Source organism: Chanodichthys erythropterus, chromosome 9 (assembly GCF_024489055.1).
Source record: "Chanodichthys erythropterus isolate Z2021 chromosome 9, ASM2448905v1, whole genome shotgun sequence".
Classification (NCBI taxonomy): domain Eukaryota; kingdom Metazoa; phylum Chordata; class Actinopteri; order Cypriniformes; family Xenocyprididae; genus Chanodichthys; species Chanodichthys erythropterus.
The window spans coordinates 15,701,322-15,724,159 of record NC_090229.1 but is presented as its reverse complement, the minus strand read 5'-3'; the positions used below and the strand labels follow the sequence as shown (position 1 = coordinate 15,724,159).

The following is a 22,838-nucleotide window of genomic DNA, read 5'->3' as shown; positions in this document are numbered from 1 at the left end:
GTGTTTAAGGTGGGGCTTAGCACAGAGTCAATTAACCTTTTAATTCAACTGATTCTGAGCTCCGTGTCAAGACTGAAGAGCAAATCAATATTCCACACTCAGTCAAACTCCAGACATGTTTATCAGACTCACAGCACAAATCTTCTCCTCCTGTGCCGGCAGTCACATGGGCCAGTCGTCTGTTCAGGTTTATTGTTTTTTTGTTTTGTTTTTAATTGACGTTCCGTTTATTGAGCTGTCGACTGAGATGGTTTGGAGCCATTTTCCTTCTCTGAGAGAAAGTAAAATGACAAACACCTGAAGTGTTTTTAATTTAACCAAAAAAGGATGGATTTCAAGCTGCCAATCTGCCAGAAAATCAAGTAAAAAACAAACAAACAAAAAAACCTCTAGAAACCTGCAAAATGCCTTCAATGCATCTTATCCCATGAAGTTTCCTAGTATTAAACTGTGACGCAAATGACCTGGAATTTCCTAATTATTAGGAGAACTACAGCTACAGCAGAAACAACAGTGTTTTTGAGGCTTGGCACAACGTCTGTAACGTCTGCAGCGACTTATGCAATGTAAACAAAACCCTTTTCAAAGCTTTTTCCACTGATCCTGTGAAAAAAGAGAGTTTAGAAAAAAAAATCACACAAGATAGAATAGAGGTAAATATATAGAAAACACATTTACACATGTACATAATACAGAGCTTTAGTGTTTCATATGATATATGATTAGTAGATCTTTCTAAATAACTAACCTGATTGGCCAGTGTGATTCACATAAACTGGTCAATTAATTATAGACAATTGGGTGGGTTGGGGGGGCATAACTTTATATGTATTGCTGTCTTCTGAAAATGAAAACAGGAATCACAACTCTCTACTGGTTATAAACATCTGGAAACCTATAATCAAATTTACTCCAAGATGTTTCACTTTCAGTGACAGACTATTGCAAACAACTGTTTTCCTCTTTCACAGTGTTTGCCTTTGTACAATATGTAATTGCAACCATTAAACATCTGTTTTTGGGATAAAATCATAGTTATTGTCCCTCTTATTTTCTTTACATATCATGTACAGAATAACTGTCCTGGTCTGTTAACATACTTCTACCCACAATGGAGCTCTTTGGTCTAGTGATATTTGAGTAGAGTGTTGTGATCTCAGACAGACACACGCACGCACACGCACGCTCAAAATCCAAAGTGTCATTTATTTCCACTGGCTTTATGAATTATTGAAACTATTTGTATATTACTGCATTTCTGATTGCTATTAAAATTATTGGCACTAGACATTACTGTTTCTGCTGATGGAATATTTGCCTTTCAGTCAGTTCTGCTCAAATAAATCAAACTGTGAAAAACAATAAATAATAAACTATTAGCTCAAATTAAAAAGTAGAATGTAGCACACAAAGAAATGGACATTCATGATTTTGTTTCAGATTAAAATATAGAAGTAAACAAATGAAATCAAGCTGGCACAAATTACTAGGCATGAAAAACATACAATATTTAGCTCTTTTTGAGTCTATGCACAAGGCTGATAACTATTGACTGTTGTCTTTATGCAATTTAAGCTTTGTAATTAAAATGTAGAGGTGGTTTATTAACTATTTTGTGATGTTTTAATAGATAACTGATTGTGTTATTTATGATCGACCCTTAAACTAACTAGGGTCTGTGAGTCCGTAAACATGATTAACCCATACATGTAATTTCTCATCAGTGATAAGAAACGGAAACTCAACAAGCGTCTGAAGAATGGCTTTGGCAAATCAAATAAGCTTTGAATGAATACTGAATTTGGCATCCACATTGTTTGGTAGCATAAAAAAAGGAAAAAAAAAAAAAAAAAGAAAACACTTCAACATTTCATTGAACCTCCACTCGCAGATTAACAGTCCCAACAGTCCAGTTAAATTAGGTCTGTCTGACTCATTAGTAACCTCGTTTGTATAAAAATAGAGACTATTCCTTTAAAACGGGGGTCTAGTAACAATGTAGTGAAATTAAAACCTGGGTATTGTACTATTCCTCACTGGGTTAATTTTTTTTTTTTTTTTCATCTAAATGAATAGTGCTCCATATAAATATTTTTTGGACATTTGTAACACGTTTCCTCAGCTATTTCAAAACATATTTCAAATACATATTCATACTTTTATACAAAAACGGATGACAGATTGATATTGGGAGACAGTCACTGAAATTACTTGATGTTGTGTCAGTAATTTTCCACGAAACTGAACGCGTCCCATCTATATATGTAGTGGCACATAATGGCATTATTGGCACAAAGTTCAGGAGAGTCTTTTCTCCACACAAGCAGACGTATCGTGTCAGAGAGCGTCCCCACGGCCTCTCCGCAGCCGAACTCCTCTCCAGCACACCCACATGTGCAGTAATACACGTATATAATATATCAGCTCTATATCAGCTCTAAAATGATCACATGTCTATGGAAAATAATTTGGGACTGGTTCCATAGCACTGCATCAGTCTAGAAAAATAAACATCTTCAGTCCATTTCTAGAGAGTTCCAACATTTGTACAAAACCGCCTGTTCATCTCGGTTCCCGTCATTGTGATTGCTTGTCGTTGTTGTTCTTGTGGTTGTGTTTTGCTTTATTGTGTTTTAGTCTTTTTTGTGTTCGATTCACAGGTTTTCCAATGAGATCCTGAAAGTACAGAAGATTAAATTTTAGTTGAGAATTATTAAACTGATATCACTTTTTAAATAGAACAAGTGTAACTTTGTAAGTAAACTACTCTAAAAAAAAATTATAATGCTTTAAAGGCACAATATGTAAATCTTTCACCACTAGAGATTGCTTATTCAAAACGTAGAGGCATAGCTTGATGACGTCTTGATCTAACATATTGTGCCTACATGTTACAAATATAAATATAAGTGTTAAAAATATATGAGTACATGTAGAAATTATCATTAATCTAGATTAATTAATTGGTAACACTTTACAATAAGGTTTATATATGTATGTGTGTGTGTATACACAGGTATTTGTTATTATTAGTCAACTACTAGTGAACTAACAATGGAAAATACTTCTAAAAAAATTCTTAATCTTAAAGTTAATGTTAATTTCAACATTTACTAATACATTTTTAAAATCAAAAGTTGTATATGTTAATATTATTATTGAACCTGATGTAACTTACACTTACAGTCAATAGTTTTATATAACTAATGTTAACAAAGATTAATAAATACTGTGACATGTATTGCTAACTGTTAATGTTTGTTAACACATTGACTAATGGAACCTTATTGTTTTTTGTCACCAATTAATTCTGTTAAAAAAAAAAAAAGAAGATGTTTATTGTTAGTTCATGTTACCTAATATAATGTTACCATTGTATCACATCACACAATATTTCAGCTGTTGCTGTACATCCTGTATCAATGCAATTTTTGAAAATACATGAGCTACAAGCCTGCAACTCATTTCAATTCTATGGCTGGTAAACTATTCCTTTTGAAACCCGAGGAACTGTGAATCTCAAGTATGTACACAATCACTGGAAAACCATGCCAGAATTACACCATGTGAACTTCAGAGCCCTACAAAATAAAGTACGTACCAGGGCACAAACTGAAGACGTGGGCTCAACCCAAAGGTAGTAAAAGGGCCTCAACAGGAGATCTCGAACCATTTCTCAGACACAAAGGCCACAGGGATTAGCTGCCTTTCAGTGGGCGACGGTCTGAAATAGACAGACAGATCAGCTCTTCAATCCTGCAGATATAAGCACTTCTATCCCACTCCCTGATTCAAGACTCTCTTTTAAAATGGCATTATACCACAAACAAAAGCACCCACAGTAACATTTCCTCTAAACCCTCTCATCTAGGTTTTGTATTCTGAAGCATACAGTATTAAATGAAGCAGCACAGAAATTATTCACACAATTTAAGCTCATACCCAGTCTTTTATAAAGGCGAGGGCAATGGAAGGACAAAAACAAGACTACACAACTGTCGCAACATGCTTATCTGAAAAATAATGACTCTCTGGCAGATTAAACTGGTTATTTCCAAAATGCACATTAAAGACTAAATTATTCTATTATTGAAGATTGTAGTAGAGAAAAATATGAAACTATATATTTTCAAACAAAGACGCATTCAAAAACAGTTTGAATGGAACAGAATGCAGGGCTTTTGAGACCACTGCATTTTAAAAGTTGGACTATTATTGAACGTGACAAGCTGTCATAAATAGCTCAAAAATAGCTCATGAATACTTAAAAAACAGCATGAGACAAGATGCAATGCCAAAGAGTGTGTCTGCATGTAAATGGCTGCAATGATTGAACATTAAAGCGGATGAATTTAACTTTTCTGAGAAGGTTTTAACATGCAAACTGCTAAAGCACAGCTTGATAATTAAAGTCCCACTGTAAAAAACAAAAAAACAAAAAACAAAACAAAGTATGTTGAAAAGAATATAAATAAATTAGGTGACCTTGGATGACTAGTTGACCATAGTGAAATTTAGTTTCAAAATGGCAAACAGCCAGGGTCAAATGTGATGTGCATTTTAAATAGCAATTTATACATTTGTGCATAATATGGTCCAGTGTTCAACCTTTCAGAATGAACATTATTTCTAACAGCACTAAATCTACTCTAAAGCTATGAGGAAGCCAAACCCTGTCAGAAACCACGGACAGGGCTGTCAGTGCAGTCGACTCGCTGTCCAAACTACTTGGTCAGCAGTGCCAACATCAAGCCTAGTTGATCCTACTGAATATATATTAATCATGGCCTCTTGCCTGTTTCCATTGTAGGAGGTCTTGTAGATGGGTGTGTGCTGGATCATCTCGTCCGTGTACACCGGTATGCCGGCCCGCACGCACTCGTGTGAGCACTGTAAACTGTCGTTGTAGGCGGTGAAGATGTCCACCTTACTGGGCACGCGGGCAGGCGTGAAGTCGGTCAGATTCTGACAGCTCTCCTCTTGCTGGTTGATCTTTCTCTGATGGCTGCTGTGTCGGCCATTCCCGGACTGCGCACAACTACAAAAACACGCACCAAAATCACAAAGCCAACATAAAATCATACCTTGAACCGCTGTGTCTGTCCTACATTTAACATGAACTGGGGAGACAGACACAGACATATTAGCTCTGTTCCAAAAACCTAGTGAGCTGCCTTGCTGTGAATTTCATAAATAGGCATCCTAATTGAAATGGAACCTCATAAGCTACTTTCACACAGCAATCCCGGTAAATTGCTGTAAAATTACCAGAACGACTTTTCCTGTAGGTACACAAATGCGGTTCACAAGCAATGGCGTTCTATCTTTTTTACTGGCAAGATACCATTCACACATCAGAACCAAAATACCGGTAAACTCTGATTTCAATCATTGGAAATGACCTTTAAATAACTGATGTGATTTTGCTTTTAAAAACACAAGATGCATAATACAGTAGTTACTATAGTACTGTAGTTAATATAGTACACCACAGTAATTGCAGAGTTGCAGAGTTCGGTGATACGTACAAACTCCATCATAATAAAATGTTCATAATATATCTATTCATAATAATTAATTCATCTGCTCCAGAAAAAAAACTAAACATGCTTTTAGTGCCACTCACTGGACATATCACTTTGAAACTGTTGTTGACACAGGAAAGTTCTAATGAGCCTGTGCCTGATAAAAACACAGGGCTTGGCACTAAGGAGTTTACTGGTTATTTGCCCTTGCAAAATTTTCAATGGCCCAGCCAAGAATGAATGAATGAATAGATCACCAAAATGTGCATTTTGACGTAATTTTGTGTGTACTCGTCCGTTTAAACACAATAAGGTGCAAAAAAGAACTCAGTTCGGTAATGGCGCGCTGTCTGTGTGTGCGCTTTGTGTGTGCGCGCACAGAAAACTGCGCGTGGGTACCAAAATTAAGTTTCTTTCGCGTCTTCATGCGCTTGAATGGTTTAAAATGTTTATGAAAACTGCAGTCACTTTCTATCACTGCTTTATAGTTTCCAAATAACAAGCAGATTTTTTATACTAAGTGCACTGAAAGCATGATCTCCCTCAAATTTTTGCGCTGAATTTTGCAATCGGTCATTATTTGGCACAGGGCCAGGGTGGTCCAAGCTCCTGATTGGGTGTGCCAGGCCCATCCTGGCCCCCCTATGGAGGTAGATCTGCTTTACGGTAATTTACCAGTAAAGACTGTGTGAAAGGGGCTATGACTGATCTGAAACGATTAACATAGGCAGCAAAATTGCAAAAGTGACTCGACTCTAGACTGATTTCATTGCAACAACTTGAGAAGAACGACTCAATACTTTAGAACGACTTGAAATGTTAGCATAAATATAAATATAAATTTTACACAAACTAGTGTAAAATTGTACGTTTACTAATAATTAATTTATGTAATTGTATTTAATTAATTTAATCTTGGTAATGAACATTACAGTTATTGTCAATTACTGTCAAGAGATTTTTCACATTAAAAGATTTTTTCACTAAACATTGCAATGCACTCTGGGATTGACCTCTCTGCAGAAGATACAGAGTATCTTAGGTGTCTTAAACTGCCAACAGATGAAGCTCACTGGGTTTGGGGAAAAAGCAATTGTGTACGAGTGTCCTGACTGCTTTGTGCAATAAGGGGTCACTGTCCACATTGACAGACAGAGGGACAGGATGATAAACAGACAGAGGAACAGGAACAGGAACAGGGAGAGAGAGAGAGAGACAGAAAAGTCGATGGCACATTGCTGAAAGAAAAGAATGTTTCCTACCAGTTTTTAAGGACTAGAGTAGTGATCAAGGCTGCAACGATCATGATGAGGGACACAGTGATGGTGATGATCTGGTGAACAGCCAGACCTAAGAAAAGGAAAACAAAGAGAGCATAGTTATCACTGTCTCCATGGCAACTAACATGAAGACCAGTGCCTTTTGTAAGATATTTGATTGTAATAACACTGATACTGCATCTTAACATGTACTGCTCTCTCTCGGTCACCATAGCTCTTTTTAAGCCCTGTCAGCCACTATGACAATAATTCAGTCGTTCCATTTATTTGACCATTTCACAAAGTCTGGAACATGAAACAGCTTGACTGAAAGCAACAGGGAGAAGATGGCAATCACACCAGCTGGCTAAAGGTCAGCAAACAACAATTAATGCAGAGAAAGAACTCTCTGTTCCAGAATAAAGAGTATCACAAGAACTATGAGCTACACTGTCTTTCTCACTCCGTCACTCCTGAATGGATAGAAATGAGGCCCCGCGGGGAGCCGCAGTTACAGACTTTTAGATATAAAAAAGTGCCACGACTTCCATTTCTTGCTGGGGCTGATAAGAGTAAAGGAAGCAATTTTATGGATTTCCTCATCAATATTAAAGTGTTTGTGTGCGGGTCTGCGAGGAACAGCACCATCCATATTAAAGTATCTGGTATATGAGAATGCATTACAGCTTGGTGCAATTATTTGAGAGGTTCGTTTGCAGTACCTAAAAAAGTTTCACAGTTCCAACATTAATTTATTCACAGAACCATTTCAGAGTTTTAACACTAGTTAATCTTACCTCACCTGACAAAGAAGCTTCACATGGGACTAAGTGTCAACCTGAATATGGGACGGTGCATATGAGTGTGCATTAATTTGCTATGTAAGTTATCTTGGTTGCATTTGTCTGTTCATTTCGTGTTTTTGATATTTTATTGAAAGACATATACAGTAAATACATTTATGCCACCTCAGTACATTACAAGTTTGAGTCTATGCAAATTATTAATTATTGTGATATATGTGTAGATGACGAAGTCATTTTGGGACCTTGACAATTAAAATAATTTTAAACATATTTTACAATTATGCATGCAATGTTTTTGATCTCATATTAATTGAGAGAATAAATGCAATATTTAAACAATTATATGATTTATTTATCATGCCACAAGACCCTTTAAATAAATTAATCAAGGTAAAAACGTGAAAAACATAATTTGCACATCTTTATTTTAGGTTAAATTGGACATTTTATGTCTTAACTTCCCATATACTTTGCTTTCACAGCTGCATATCCGAGACTGAAACGTACAGTAACGATTTACAATAAGGCATGTTGACTGGATCATGCTGTGTGGAATATTTGCTCTCATGAAAAATGCACCATATAATAACCAGGAAGGAATCTGAACAGAAAGTTCTTGTCTTCATCAATTTGATTTTGGCTATATTTGGGGTGGCCAGAAAAAATTAAGTGAAAACAGTCTTTGGCAGTAAACAAAAACTAATTAATTCAACCACAGTCCTCAGTTTGCAACCACTATACTGTCAGACTGTTTGCATTATTCAGTATATAGTAATACAGGTGATATATCATCTCACAAATAGAAATTCTTCCTAATGCATTTTATTTAGCTAACAGGGCAGCAAATGTAAGTGCTTGCGTTGTGTGCGCGTTTGTCAGTTTGCACATCATCTCCCTTTCTAGTGCCCTTGTATTAGGTGTGTCTCATTTTAGAGTAAATTACAGGCATGTCTCAGCTCTAGCAGGAAGGGCCAAGTTGTGCTATACTGTGTTGCTGTACAAAAACACTGGACTGATTTACTTAACCCCACCGACCTGAGTCGGGTGCTGAGTCCCTCAAGTTCTGGCTGAATAATCAATACCCGAAGAGAGAGAGAGAGAGAGAGAGAGAGAGAGAGAGAGACAAAAGAAAGAGGAAGGGAAATAAATAGCAGAGCGAGATAGAGTTAAAAGCCTTTTGTGCACATGTGTGCACGTTTACAAACCTGTACATGTATGTGTGAATGTGATGTTAAGCATCTGCTCCAGTTCTGACAGATTACATTTGCCCTGAAGGCCAACGAGCTCTGCTGAGCTGTGCTCTTATTGGTACATTGAGAATGTATGAGAATTAATTCCCAGCAAACTCCTCATATTAACCAGTCTTACTTGAGCAAGCATACTAAATGAGTTGAATAAATATTTATGTCTAGGAGAATACACTGTCAAGTGAGAAAACACTTATTAGACTAACAATCAAGGTGCTTCTATTATGTTTTTGTACCAGAACAAGAAACGCAAATAAGAGCTTTTAAAATGGCTTTTAAAAATGGAAAAAGGTTTGAACAGCAGGCCTGTTTTAGATTGCATATTTTAGTCTGAATTATTGCGCTCACTTAATGTTGTGCACTACGTTGGGCGCGCACAAGCATGTTCTCATTCAGTGAAGTTTAATGGAGCCTCGCTTACTGTCAGGTACAAGTATTGTTTCACATTGCGTATTAATAGAGTGCTGCAGAGATTATATACTTTTGTAGACCAAAACCTGAAAATGAGTTTGCATTTCATTTATTCTACAACATAAAATAAATAATACCCCCTTGTGATTTTAACTTTTACTTGTCTTGAAAAAGGTGGTTGCTAAGAAATGGCTAAATGGGGGGTTGAATAGAAGTTGTCTTCTTTCTGATGAACACAATCTGAGTTCTATTAATAATTATCCTAATGCATCCAAGCTTTATAATGGCAGTGAACGAGACCAACGATTATGAAGCTGAAGAAAGTGCATCCATCCATCATAAACGTACTCCACACGACTCCGGGGGGTTAATAAAGGCCTTCTGAAGCGAAGCGAAGCATTTGTTCAACTCTCTTGGGCAAAAAAAAAAACCTGTGAAATACATATTCTGAAAATAATCTGTATGCTCCAATGCAGTTTTGATTTAATACATAGCACCAAAGTCCCTTTAAGACAACTCATTTCATTCGACGGCCATCTTTGTAATGCCTCTCGGGCAGCAATTTCAGTCATGCAAGTACAACTCCTATCTCTTTGAATGGGGAAACAATAAATTCTCCAAAGCTGTTCACCAAGCCTATATTTGAAATCACCAATGAAATCTGACAAAAACTGTCCCATAAATGTTGTTTCTTATGCTCAATTGGCATTAAAAAATAAATTTTCAGGCTGGACCAGCCAACGCGCATGTGTAGTCCAAAGCGTGCATCTCAGAAAAAGCCTAACCGGAGCTTCTAATGGCAGCTGGAGTGACGCAATGACTTTATCAATCAGTGATTGACTCATTTTATTTAGAAGGCAGGACTTATTCCACCATACTGCGCGTAGCATAAGTGTACTGTCTTTTTAGATATAAAGTCTTTGGTAGCACTAGAGGAGAATTCATCACGGTTCAGAAAAGTTCAGGCACTCGTTTACTTCATATTAATGTTCTGACCCTTCCTGACTGCTTAGCTGGCGCTATGACTGATGGAAGCATGCAGATGCATCTGGGAAATGCTCGCCTCACTTTCCCTACCTGTGTCCTGCGTCCGGGTCAGAGCTGGATTAATTTTATCTCAGTCCCTGGCCTGAACACTACTCTTTGGCATGGAGTCCCCCAGCGACACCAACACATAAACATATCGGACAGCTATTTAAATTTCCCCCTCTCTCCCTCTTGCTCTGAAATGGTAGGCAGCAGATTGAATTGAGAGAGTGTGTCAGGTGATATATTCAGGTGTTTATGCATCTGTGAAATTTTATGAGACGGGCTCTCTGTCCTCGACCTTGCTCTGAGTCAAAACTCTCGTTGGCTTCTTGGCCTGTTGTTTTATGTATTGATTTCAGTTCGAAAGATTCATTCCCCCCATTCTGTCACACCGAGCCCATCACATTTGTGTAATATAGAGCTTTATAATACCGGAGTAGACGAATGCAAATGTACCCCCATTATATTCTTATTACTCAGGCCCAGGCTGAGAGAACAGGACGTATATCACCTTGTTTCACCTGGCCCTGCAATAAGAGAGATAGGCACACCAATTCCAATCAGGGAAAGTGTCAAAAGAGGAACACAGGCTGGTGCTGTGGTACCAGACTCCCTCCTTCATAACTCTGCTAGTGATGGAGTCACCTTGCTTCAGGTGCTTGGGGTGAGCCTTTGTTTTCCTGGGAACCTTGCCAATAATAAGGACAAAAGAGCCCAACCCTCAGAGGCACTGTACTTCCCAAACTCCCCAAACCTCAGAGATGTGCAGACCTTATACACAGAGATACCACTAAACGTCTCTACTAGAACAAGTTGAGCTATTCAACTTTTTTGGAGTGCTGCTTGTTTAAGTTATATTGAAGAGTTCAAGGTTTGGCTGATTAGCAGGATCTAGTAAGCCCCAGTTGGTTGATTCTGTAACTACAAAACTTGATAAAAAAAAAAAAGAAAGTACAATCAGCGTCGGGCGAGAAAAAGAGAACTCTGATTGGTGACAACACAGTCGACTTTTATCAGTGCTAGTTATTTGGTGTCGGTTTGGTGTGTGTCCCTATGTCACGGTTGCACACAGAAACAAGATGGTAAGATCCAAGGTGCAGCAGTTTAATAAAAGGGAAATCCAAAATCATACATCCGGAACAGGCATGGGTCAAAATCAAGAGGAGTCCACAGGAAACAAAAGCCAGCGTTACTAAATGTGCACATAACAGGATATAACGAACCACAACAAAGGCAAAAAAACACAGAGACTAAATATCATATCAGGGCGAGCGGGCAGCTCGGTAACGGCCTCCGTGGCCGTATCAGAGAGAGCGGCCAGCTCGGTGACGACCTCCGTGGCCGTATCAGGGAGAGCGGGCAGCTCGGTGACTGCCTCCGTGGCCGTATCAGGGAGAGCGGGCAGCTCGGTGACGGCCTCCGTGGCCGTATCAGGGAGAGCAGCCAGCTCGGTGACGGCCTCCGTGGCCGTATCAGGGAGAGCGGCCAGCTCGGTGACGGCCTCCGTGGCCGTATCAGGGAGAGCGGACAGCTCGGTGACGGCCTCCGTGGCCGTATCAGGGAGAGCGGGCAGCTCGGTGACCGCTTCCGTGGCCGTATCAGGGAGAGCGGCCAGCTCGGTGACGGCCTCCGTGGCCGTATCAGGGAGCTCGGGCTGCTCTGAGACGGCAGCGGGCTCGGGCTGCTCTGAGACGGCAGCGGGCTCGGGCTGCTCTGAGACGGCAGCGGGCTCGGGCTGCTCTGAGACGGCAGCGGGCTCGGGCTGCTCTGAGACGGCAGCGGGCTCGGGCTGCTCTGGGACGGCAGCGGGCTCGGGCTGCTCTGGGACGGCAGCGGGCTCGGGCTGCCCTGAGTCCATCACAGGACTGACAGGGAAAGCATGCGGAGCTGGAGCGGACTCACTGGCTGGAATGGACTCACTGGCTGGAGCGGGCTCTGGAGTGGACTCACTGAGTGGAGCGGGCTCTGGAGCGGACTCACTGGCTGGGGCGGGCTCTGGAGCGGACTCACTGGCTGGAGCGGGCTCTGGAGCGGACTCACTGGCTGGAGCGGGCTCTGGAGCGGACTCACTGGCTGGAGCGGGCTCTGGAGCGGACTCACTGGCTGGAGCGGGCTCGGGCTGTTCTGAGTGCATCCTCCAGGCACGCAAGACAGCCAAAATATAAAAAGTGAAGACAGCCCTCCTAGCCATCACGGGACTGACAGGGAGAGCATGCAGTACTGGAGCGGACTCACTGGCTGGAGCGGACTCACTGGCTGGAGCGGACTCGCTGGCTGGAGCGGACTCGCTGGCTGGAGCGGACTCGCTGGCTGGAGCGGACTCGCTGGCTGGAGCGGACTCGCTGGCTGGAGCGGACTCGCTGGCTGGTTGTCTAGGTGAGGCCCGCTCTATCCGATGGCAGAGATATGCGGCAAACTTCCAAAAGTTTAAGCTCTGTAGCCCTTCCATCTCACAATGAGACAACGGCTCGTCAAGGCAACCATTAAACAGGTCTTTCAAAGCCGCGTCATTGTAATCCAGCCCCACCGCCATCGCCCAAAAGACCTTTGCAAAGCACCCTACCTCCCATCCTTCTTGCCGTAGGGCTCTCAATGTCCGAACTTGAGCCATCCGTTCTTTAATGCGGGCCGGGAAAGGGATCCGGAAATCCTGCTGGATCAATATAGTGGTGGTTCGTTCTGTCACGGTTGCACACAGAAACAAGATGGTAAGATCCAAGGTGCAGCAGTTTAATAAAAGGGAAATCCAAAATCATACATCCAGAACAGGCATGGGTCAAAATCCAGAGTTACAGTCCACAGGAAACAAAAGCCAGCGGTACAAAATGTGCACATAACAGGATATAACGAACCACAACAAAGGCAAAAAACACAGAGACTAAATAGAACAGAACTGATAAGCAAACACAAACACCTGACGAAGTGATACAGGACAGCTGGTGCAAGACATGTGGTAATGAGTCCAGAGTGCATTATGGGTAGTGTAGTCAATGGGTGAAAGTCCAGGATGGAGTGCCCTCAAGTGGCAGATAGGGCACTCACACTATAGATCGTGACACCCTACCCTAAAGGAAAATGTTTGTTTTCATAATCTTTCATTAAAATGCAATAACTTTCTCAGTCATAACATTTCTTATATGCTGAAAAATCCAAAGCTGCATGGATAGAGGAAAAAATATTAACCAATCAGGGATGTTGTGGGGTTGGATTTCACTCCCCAAACTGAAATGGCAAGAGAAGTTTCTTTAATTAATGAAGACAGTTTAGGTTTGTCCTGTGATAGAAACTGTTCAATTTATAATGTATGCTTAGACCAAAATTAAGAACATATGATCATATAACCCCAATTTTCATCTCATCTCTACACTGGTTACCTATTAAGTTCTGTATTGATTACAAAGTATTGCAACTGTGCTGACCTTTAAGGCCCTAAATGTTTTAGCTCCTGTGTATTTAATTGATCTTCTATACCACTACAATCCATCACACTCTTTAAGGTCACAAAACTCTGAACTTTTGGTAGTACCTAGGATATCTAAGTCCACTAAAGGAGGTAGAGCATTTTCACATTTGGCTCCTAAACTCTGGAATAGCCTTCTTTATAATGTTCGGGGCTCAGACACACTCTCCCAGTTTAAATCTAGATTAAAGACACATCTCTTTAGCCAAGCATTCACATAATACATCGCATAACCTTGTACTCCAGTTATATCCGATTAAATGCACATGACTATTTATTACTTAAAATGTTATGAAAAGCAGCTACGATAATTATTTTCCATTTGCTTTCTGTTTCATAGAGATCTAGCGATTACACCAGCTCCAGTTTGGATCCAGCCTCTTTCAGATTTCAGATGACCAACACATGTGAAGGACTTCAGATGACACAAACTCTAAAACAACATACCCAACTACCAAATTTTCTATATATTGTAATCATTACGATTATAACTTATAATAATTACTTTAATAAGCTCAGTGTTTTCTGCTGACATGAATACATGATGTTAGCCAACTACATGGTTTGTGCTACACAAGTAATGAATTATGCCACTGCATATGCCATGTACCAAAAAAAAAAAAAAAAAAAAGTAGAACCAGGATATACAAAAAGCTAGCAAAGACCCACTAGTGGCCAATAATATATAGCAGAGTAAACTGGTCCAGACAAAATTAGGCCTAACAAACTGAATTGTCATGAGACTGACATTAAAATAGGACAGTAGTGGAAAGAAAAGAGTTTCAAAAAAATCTAGGACAAATATAAAACCCAAATAGCACAGTTTTAGCAGACAGGACCTTGAAAAATATATGCAAAGGAGACACATACACAGGGGGCAGTATTTTAACTGAAGGTTATGAGTTTGTGCTGCTGGGGCCCCATAGAGTAGAAACCACAGAGACAGACACTCCTCTATCCACCTAAAGGACATTTAGAGGTTTGGAGTGGGACATCGTGTGGATCTGTCGGCTAAATGCTCTATTAGTGCAGCCCAGGCCTGGCATCTGCAGCTACAGATGGCTGTAAAGGGCTAGTGAGATGGAGTGGAAAGGAGATGCCTTCACTGAGTGCTTTCAATCATGTTGCGGTTTGGCTGGAGGAGAACTCATGGCAAAGCAACAGCTTTGAGTTCACATTCAAAAGGCAAGAACATGAAAACCAAAAAAGGTACTTCAGATTTATATGCAGGAGTATCCAGATCCGTCAAACTTCAAATGAACTGCTGTGCAGACGGCAAGTTTAAATTGACTTTTACAGGAGCACCGATCTAACCAAAATCACACCTTGGAATTTGTTCAGAGCAAATCCCAGCACTAACACCGGTGATTTTTTCACAGTAATCTAACCAGTGGATTTAGTTTTAATGGGAATGCTGTAATTTCATTATAAGTGAAATCTCAGAAAGAAAGAGCGAGACAGCAAGAGCAATCATTCCTCCATGATGCCTGTGCGCTATTAAAAATGTTCTTTTTCACTGTGTGTTAAAAATTATTAGTCTATGCATATATGCATAGACTAATGCATGCAGAATCTCCGGGAGTCTATTTTTAAATAATTTTCTAAAAGCAATTATGCATTTCCTGTAATATGGGGATTTGCAGTGGAAAGCCAAATTCAGAATGCAAGTCCCTCTTGCACCCATCTTTCTAATGACAGATATAGAATATACAGGAATCACCATAGAGGGCATGGACCTTTAACCCACAGGCTGGGGGGCTTTTTAGCTACTTTAGCTGCTTTTATATTTAATATATTATGATTTCTAGTGAGAACAAACTTCATTAACAATTTCTTTTTGCACACTTTTATCTTCTATATAAGAATTTCGATGCACACTACCGTTCAAACGTTTTAAAAGTGTTTGAAATAAGTCTCGTTTTCTCACTAGGCTGAATGCATAAAAACAAGTAAAACCACAATAATGGGACATATTAATACAATACAGTGTATGTCAATTTAATTTCTTCCTGTGATGGCAAAGCTGAATTGTCAGCATCATTACACAGTCTTCAGTGTCACATGATCCTTCAGAAATCCTTCTAATATAATACACATTTATTAGTATTATCAATGATGAAAACAGTTGTGCTGTTTAATGTTTTTGTGGAAACTGTGAGACATTTTTTTCAGGATTGTTTGATAAATAGAAGGTTTAAAAGAACAGAAGTTTTTTGTAACAGTGTAAAAGTCGTTATTGACACGTTTGATCAATAAAAAATAAAAGTAGTAATTTCTTTTGGTAACACTTTAGTTTAGGGTCCAATTCTCACTATTAACTAGTTGCTTATTAGCATGCATATTACTAAGATATTGGCTGTTTATTACTTATAAAGCACATATTAATGCCTTATTCTACATCCCTTAATCCTACCCAATACCTAAACTTAACTACTACTTTAATATCTACTAATAAGCAGTAATACTAATTAGGAGCAGTTTATTGAGGCAAAGGTCATAGTTAATAGTTAGTTAACAGTAAGAAATGGACCCTAATAATTCATTATATATATATATATATATATATATATATATATATATATATATATATATATATACATATATACATATACATATATATATACATATATACATATACATATATATATACATATATATATACATATACATATACATATATATATATATATATATATATATATATATATATATATATATATATATATATATATATACATATATATATATATATATATATATATATATATATATATATATATATATATATATATATATATATATATATATATATATATATATATATATATGTACACATATATATGGCCACAGAATTATACTTTGAAAGTTTTAAAAGTGTGCACACCGAAAAATGAATGTGAATGAGAGAGTTCCACTTACTGTATGAATGAAATTGTAACTTATTCATGGGCGATAATAGGAATAGCAATGCAAGAACAGGCTTGCTCATGTGTAAACCCTATTTGCACAGTACATTATTTAAAAAACTGTTATTTCTGCACCAGTTCTCCTCTCAAAGACCAGTGAGAATGACTAAATCTCCATCAGTTACATCCTTTTGCTCTTTGTGATTCTAGCTACACTTACGTTTGATTGCATCAGCTTTCTGTTCACAGCGCTGTTGACTCCTGCTGAGTGCCCTTCTCTCATTCATTTGTGGAAACAGGCTGGATGAAAATCTTTACCAACCAACCGATACCCACAAACTGCAAATATCCAGCTCTAATTTTTAATGAAATGGAGCTGTAGGGGAGGGAGAAAGGGCTTGAAGTCTTTCCTCCTCTGGGTGTTAACCTTCTCCCCTTGACTCCGTTTGTTGTCCTCCCACACGCCCCACCTGATCGCGGGAAAACTCTCATCGCACCTGCTGATGGTTCACGATTGCCAATTAAAGTAGATGTCAAGATGTCAATCTCACTTGACTTCCACTGAGCTACAACGTTCCCAAACTCTTACTGCAAGAAGACTGAGAGAGAAAGAGAGGAAAAAGAAAGACAAGGAGGATGAAAGGCAATTATTCTAAATGCCTTTTCCCAGTGTCAAAGGCTCCGCTGCATAATTCAATCGCTCTGTACAGTACAGGAGGGAGAGGTGGTCAAAGTAGACTCTATGATTGTATTACTTAACAGATAATGAAGTTGTCCTGGATGGAACTACTTCACTGCTGTCTGTCAGAGCAGCCCTGTGAGCTTATCACGTCTTTAAAAGGTTTACCTCTGTGAAACTGAACGGTCCTATTGGATGAACAGCTTCAAGAAAGACAGCACTTCTAACATAATATAGTTCATGTATTACAATGCTGGTAAGACACATCCCTAAGGGCTTGTGAGTGAATTTAGCACACCTTTGACAAGGAAAAGTTCGCCTTTTAATAAAACTGGAACACATCAAAATGAAAGCAATAACTAAAGCAATTTACCTAAAGTCAGTGCGACTATCTCACAAACCCTGTACTGCTGCTACAATACAAGGTCGTCTTGTAGGCCTAAAATTATGTTATTCTTTCAGTAGCCAAAAAAAAAATCCAGGGTGGAGTGGCATAATGGAAGATCATTGGAGGTATTATTTAATTTTAAGTTTTGTCTTTTTTGTGTTACATTTACACCATATGTTTTTCAATTAAAGGGTTAGTTCACCCAAAAATGAAAATTCTGTCATTAATTACTCACCCTCTTGTCGTTCCACACCTGTAAGACCTTCGTTCATCTTCGGACCACAAATTAAGGTATTTTTCATAAAATCCAATCCTGCATTGCCAGCAAGACAATTAACACTTTCAATGCCCAGAAAGCTACTAAACGTATTTAAAACAGTTCATGTGACTACAGTGGTTCAACCTTAATGTTATGAAGCGACGAGAATACTTTTTGTGCACCAAAAAACAAAACAAAACGATGACTTTATTCAACAATATCTAGTGATGGGCGGTTTCGAAACACTGCTTCATGAAGCTTCAAAGCATTACCAATATTTTGTTTCAAATCAGTGGTTCGGAGCGCGTATCAAAATGAAAAAGTCGCTTCACAGCATCAAGGTTGAACCACTGTAGTCCCATGAACTGTTTTATGTCTTTAGTAGCTTTCTGGGCATTAAAAGAGTTCATTGTCTTGCTGGCAATGCAGGCCTCATCGGATTTTGTGAAAAATATCTTAATTTGTGTTCCAAAGATGAACGAAGGTCTTACGGTGTGGAACGGCATGAGGGTGAGTAATTAATGGCAGAATTTCATTTTTGGGTGAACCCTTTAAATTATTCACATGACTGTTTTATTTATTTGACTTATTTACTGACAAATACAATTATAAACATCTCCATGCCTCATGGTGGGAGAAACTGCGTAGTATGTGAGCATTATGGGTATTGTAGTTCTAGCAATGCACTTTAAGAGTTTGACTGCAGTCATACTAAACTCGTTAATACTCTATGTCTTTTTAAAATGTCATGTCTGTATGAAATCATACCTTTTCAGTATAGCCTATACTGTATATCATTTCATGCTCACTACAGGCCTATTTGGACATTCTAAACAAAGTTTGAGTTACAGTTCTTATCACTTGACGGGACCAACATCTCCGTGTTTGTTACAGAGGTGGAAGTGTGTGTTTTAGATTTTGGTATTACAGAAGGTCAATTGCTGTGCATGCATCACATATATGTCTTTTAATTTATTTTTGTTGAAATTATTTTAATTCATTTTAAAAACCATATTTAACATTCCCAAATAATGATTACTACTACAGCTGTGGTTTAGTAATCAAACTTTCAACACGCACATGCAAGACCCAGGTCAGATACAGTATTTTCCCTGAGTAAAATAGAACTTACTGTTGTTTATCTACAAGAGAAGGATTAGGTGTGGATTAGATGAGAAAATGCATTTGAGTGGAACATGGAAATTATATTTCCAGCTCTCCAGTAAGTATTATAATTTTTATTTTACCACTGAACACTCTTCATTGAGCAGAGCGTTATTGTGAGTTATTTGGATATTACAACATAATTTCATTAAATTAACAAAAAAATTATTTTTCCAACCATTAACTTTGAATCACAGTCCAGCTTGAATAAATGCATAATTTTGGCTTTTCCTTATTAAATGTTCAATTAACCTTTGAGCCCGAGGAAGTGATAACGAGCTTGCAGTGCTGAGCAGCAGGACTGTAAGGCATTTTAATCAACTCCCGCACGTCGTTAACCTGACGGCTCCATCTGTGATCTTCATGTTAATGCTAGTATCTTAGATGGAGACAAAGGACACGCACACACATTCACAAAGGTATGCACTGAGGACGTTTATAAAACCAAGAGAAAGCAATTTCCATTCATCTCAGCAGGTACATGACCCCTGCAAGTATGCTATTTGAAATAGTACATCTTTGCTCATGGGTGCTGACTTCTAATTCACTTACTTTCCACTATTCCATATATACAATGAGCAAAATAATGAATTATTTGTGATGTAAATGTTGCTTGCCTAAAAAATGACATGGCTACTTTGGGTTGGCCATCAATGTATAACCAGATGGTGTAGTTACGGTCCCTACCAGCAGGGACTAACTACCAACTGGACTAATCTAGCCAGCCAAACCTTGACCTCTCCGAATGCACATACACGTGCACAAACACGCACAAACTGATGGGTAAACAGCTGAATCATGTTTGGTCTGCAGCAATAAAATCTTACTTGTGCTGTATCACCAGACCCACAAAGTCAAGGCTGTCACCAGCAGGAATAATACGTGACTCTAAAATATAGTCTAGTCAGCACTGAGCTGATGGTGAGAAGCTTGTATTTGATGCATTGCACACAGTTGAGATGCAATGGTCCTTGGGGAAAAGCTTGATATAGTTCATCATTAAACTGAGTGAAAGGTTTCTAGGCTGTCTTGGATGACCGCTATTAAAGGAAAATTAAAGAGATATTTCATCCAAGAAATAATTTCTGTCATCATCATATACTTGTTCTAGATCTCCGTCATGTGAATCAAACATGAGGTATTTTGCAGAATGTCCAAGCTGTTCTTTTTGATATAATAAAAATGGATAGAGGCTACAGCTGTCCCTGGTTACATAGTAGCAACTAAAAATTAATTTTGATAGTTCAAATGTTGTTTTAGGTCCCGTTGACTTTCATTGCATGGACAAAAAATGTTTTTTAGAACATGTTCTTTTGTATTTCACAGAAGAAAGTCCTACAGGTTTGGAACAATGTGAAGGTGAGTATGAATGAAACAGAATTTTCAGTTCATGGGTGAACTATACCTTTAAGAGCCCTGCAAAAAAGTAAATAAATAAATAAAATAAAAAATTAGCAATGGTAAAACATTACATAATGCTGTTAGTGTCCTGGATTTTAATCAGACATGTGAACGGTTACACTGACCTCCATGCACTTCCCATGCTCTGACACGAACTTATCTGAACACCCGCTCGTATGCATGTCTAATGCTCTAGTTTTGTATTCACAGCCCATCGCTTATTTTCCCCCCATTACTCTGCATGTCAGAAGCAGTTTAGGACTGGTGCAGGTGTTTGCGAAGGGCTAAATTTACCCGGGATGCTTGCTGAATGAGGAAGCGGAAGGATTTCACCTTGATAGGCATTTCGTTTCATCAGACAGGTTCGGCTGTAGCTCGACAGAGATGGATAATTATGGCATGCCTTAAGGGCACAATATAGAACTCACTTTCATACTATATATATATATATATATATATATATATATATATATATATATATATATATATATATATATATATATGAAAGACATGCCAAGACAGCATACTACATACTGCATTTGAGACAAATATAAGACCTTCAAGAGACACCATGCAGCATTTGAAGTTTTTTACTACTTCTTTCCATGTGGATAGTGTAGAACAGTGAATGATTGTGTTCAGGGATTTATATCAACAAACTATTTTTTCCATCTGGAGTTCCATCAACTTTTAATATTCTCAGGTTGCTTGTTATTTGTTGGAGTCACTGACGAGTGACTTGCCATATTTTTTTCCCCCTTACGACAAAATAGTACTTAAAAAAGAGCTATACGGACTGTGTGCAGCTAACAAATTATTCAATTTTCACGCCTCAGTTGTATTAAAACTGCAATTAACACCGGTATTCTTCCTATTCACCAGATAATTAAAATATGCAAAAACACTGCAGCATTGTCAGTAGGAAGTACTAGAAACCCATTACACTTGCTTCCACACACAGGAGCCCAAAAAACAAAACAAAACAAAAAAACAACAAAAACAACAACACATAAACCAGTCAAATTAATTTAGTGGCAAATATTAGATTAAACTGCTTACTGCACAAACTGTGACGGTTATCTACGAATGTAAGCCACTACCTTGGGGTTCCCGCAAAGCACAAAATAACCAGCGTTTTTAATAACCAACACATTTGCATTCACTTTTATATATAAATGATTTATATTAGGCAAACTATTTATATAAGTTAACACTGTTTTTGTAAGAAAAATATCCATATTTATAACTTTATAAGCTATAATCACTAGCTCCCGGTAACGGCCATATGCAAGTCGAGTTCTGACAGAAAAGTGAACTCTGACCCGACGCATGATGTAGGATTTACATGTAGGAATAGCGTAAGCTTAGGTGAGAGTAAACGCCTCTCACGGTTCAAACAAATAGGGCTGGGCAACAAACTCATGCTCCTCCTTGTTTTAGACTTCTAATTTGTGACCGGTGTTTTGTTTTGCTCTATCCTCTGCGCTTCTGCATTCGTCAAAACGTTGTGCGTCGGGTCAGCGTTCACTCTTCGGCTGAAACTCGACTTGCATACAGCCATAACCGAAAGCTAGAGTTGTCAAAAGTACTGACTTTGGTACCAATCGGTACTGAAATTTTCAAAATGTGACACTTTGAGAGCTGTTGAGTGGATTCGTAAGCACCTCTGATTGTCCATCGTGTTGATGCGCTCATCAGGTATGTCTGTGATTGGCTTCAGTGATCAATGCATGGGAGTGTTTGAAATCACACGGAAGTGTTTGAATTTGAAAGCGTTTTGAAAGCGGGAGCGGGAACGTTTGAAAGCAGGCTGCTTTCAAATGCTCCCGTGTGTATCTGTGTAAGTGCTCACTGGAGTGCATCATTGATAACTATTCACAACATGTTTTTGAAGCATTGATCATTGAAGCCAATCACAGACATTTCTGATGAGCACATCAACACAATGGCCAATCAGAGGTGTTTATGAATCCGCTCAACAGTGCTCAAAGCACATTTTTAAAATTTCAGTACTGACTAGGTACCGAAGTCAGTACTTTTGACAACTCTACCGGAAGCTAAAATATGGATATTTTTCTTACAAAATTGCCTCGCTTCACTTTATAAGGTCTTTATTAACCCCCTGAAGCCATATGGATTACTTTTATGATGGATGGATGTGCTTTTTTTTTAGGGGGGCTTCAAAATCCAAAAATCCAAGTTACAATTCACTCCCATTATAAAGCTTGGAAGAGCCAGGACATTTTCTAATATAACTCCGATAGTGTTTGGCTAAAAGAAGAAAGTCATACATATCTAGGATGG

The 22,838-nt window shown here is 38.6% G+C and overlaps 1 protein-coding gene across 1 annotated transcript in view; it reads right to left on the bottom strand.

Moving 5' to 3' along the window:
* Positions 1-3,651: 3,651 nt before the first annotated feature.
* ajap1 (adherens junctions associated protein 1) overlaps positions 3,652-22,838 on the bottom strand; it is a 58,900-nt gene continuing 39,713 nt past the window's right edge. Inside the window, exons 4-6 of the mRNA XM_067395616.1 lie at positions 6,788-6,875; positions 4,796-5,038; positions 3,652-3,724 (exon numbers count right to left, since the gene is read on the bottom strand). Coding sequence (XP_067251717.1) covers positions 3,652-3,724; positions 4,796-5,038; positions 6,788-6,875 — 404 coding nt within the window. The remainder of the gene's footprint in view (positions 3,725-4,795; positions 5,039-6,787; positions 6,876-22,838) is intronic.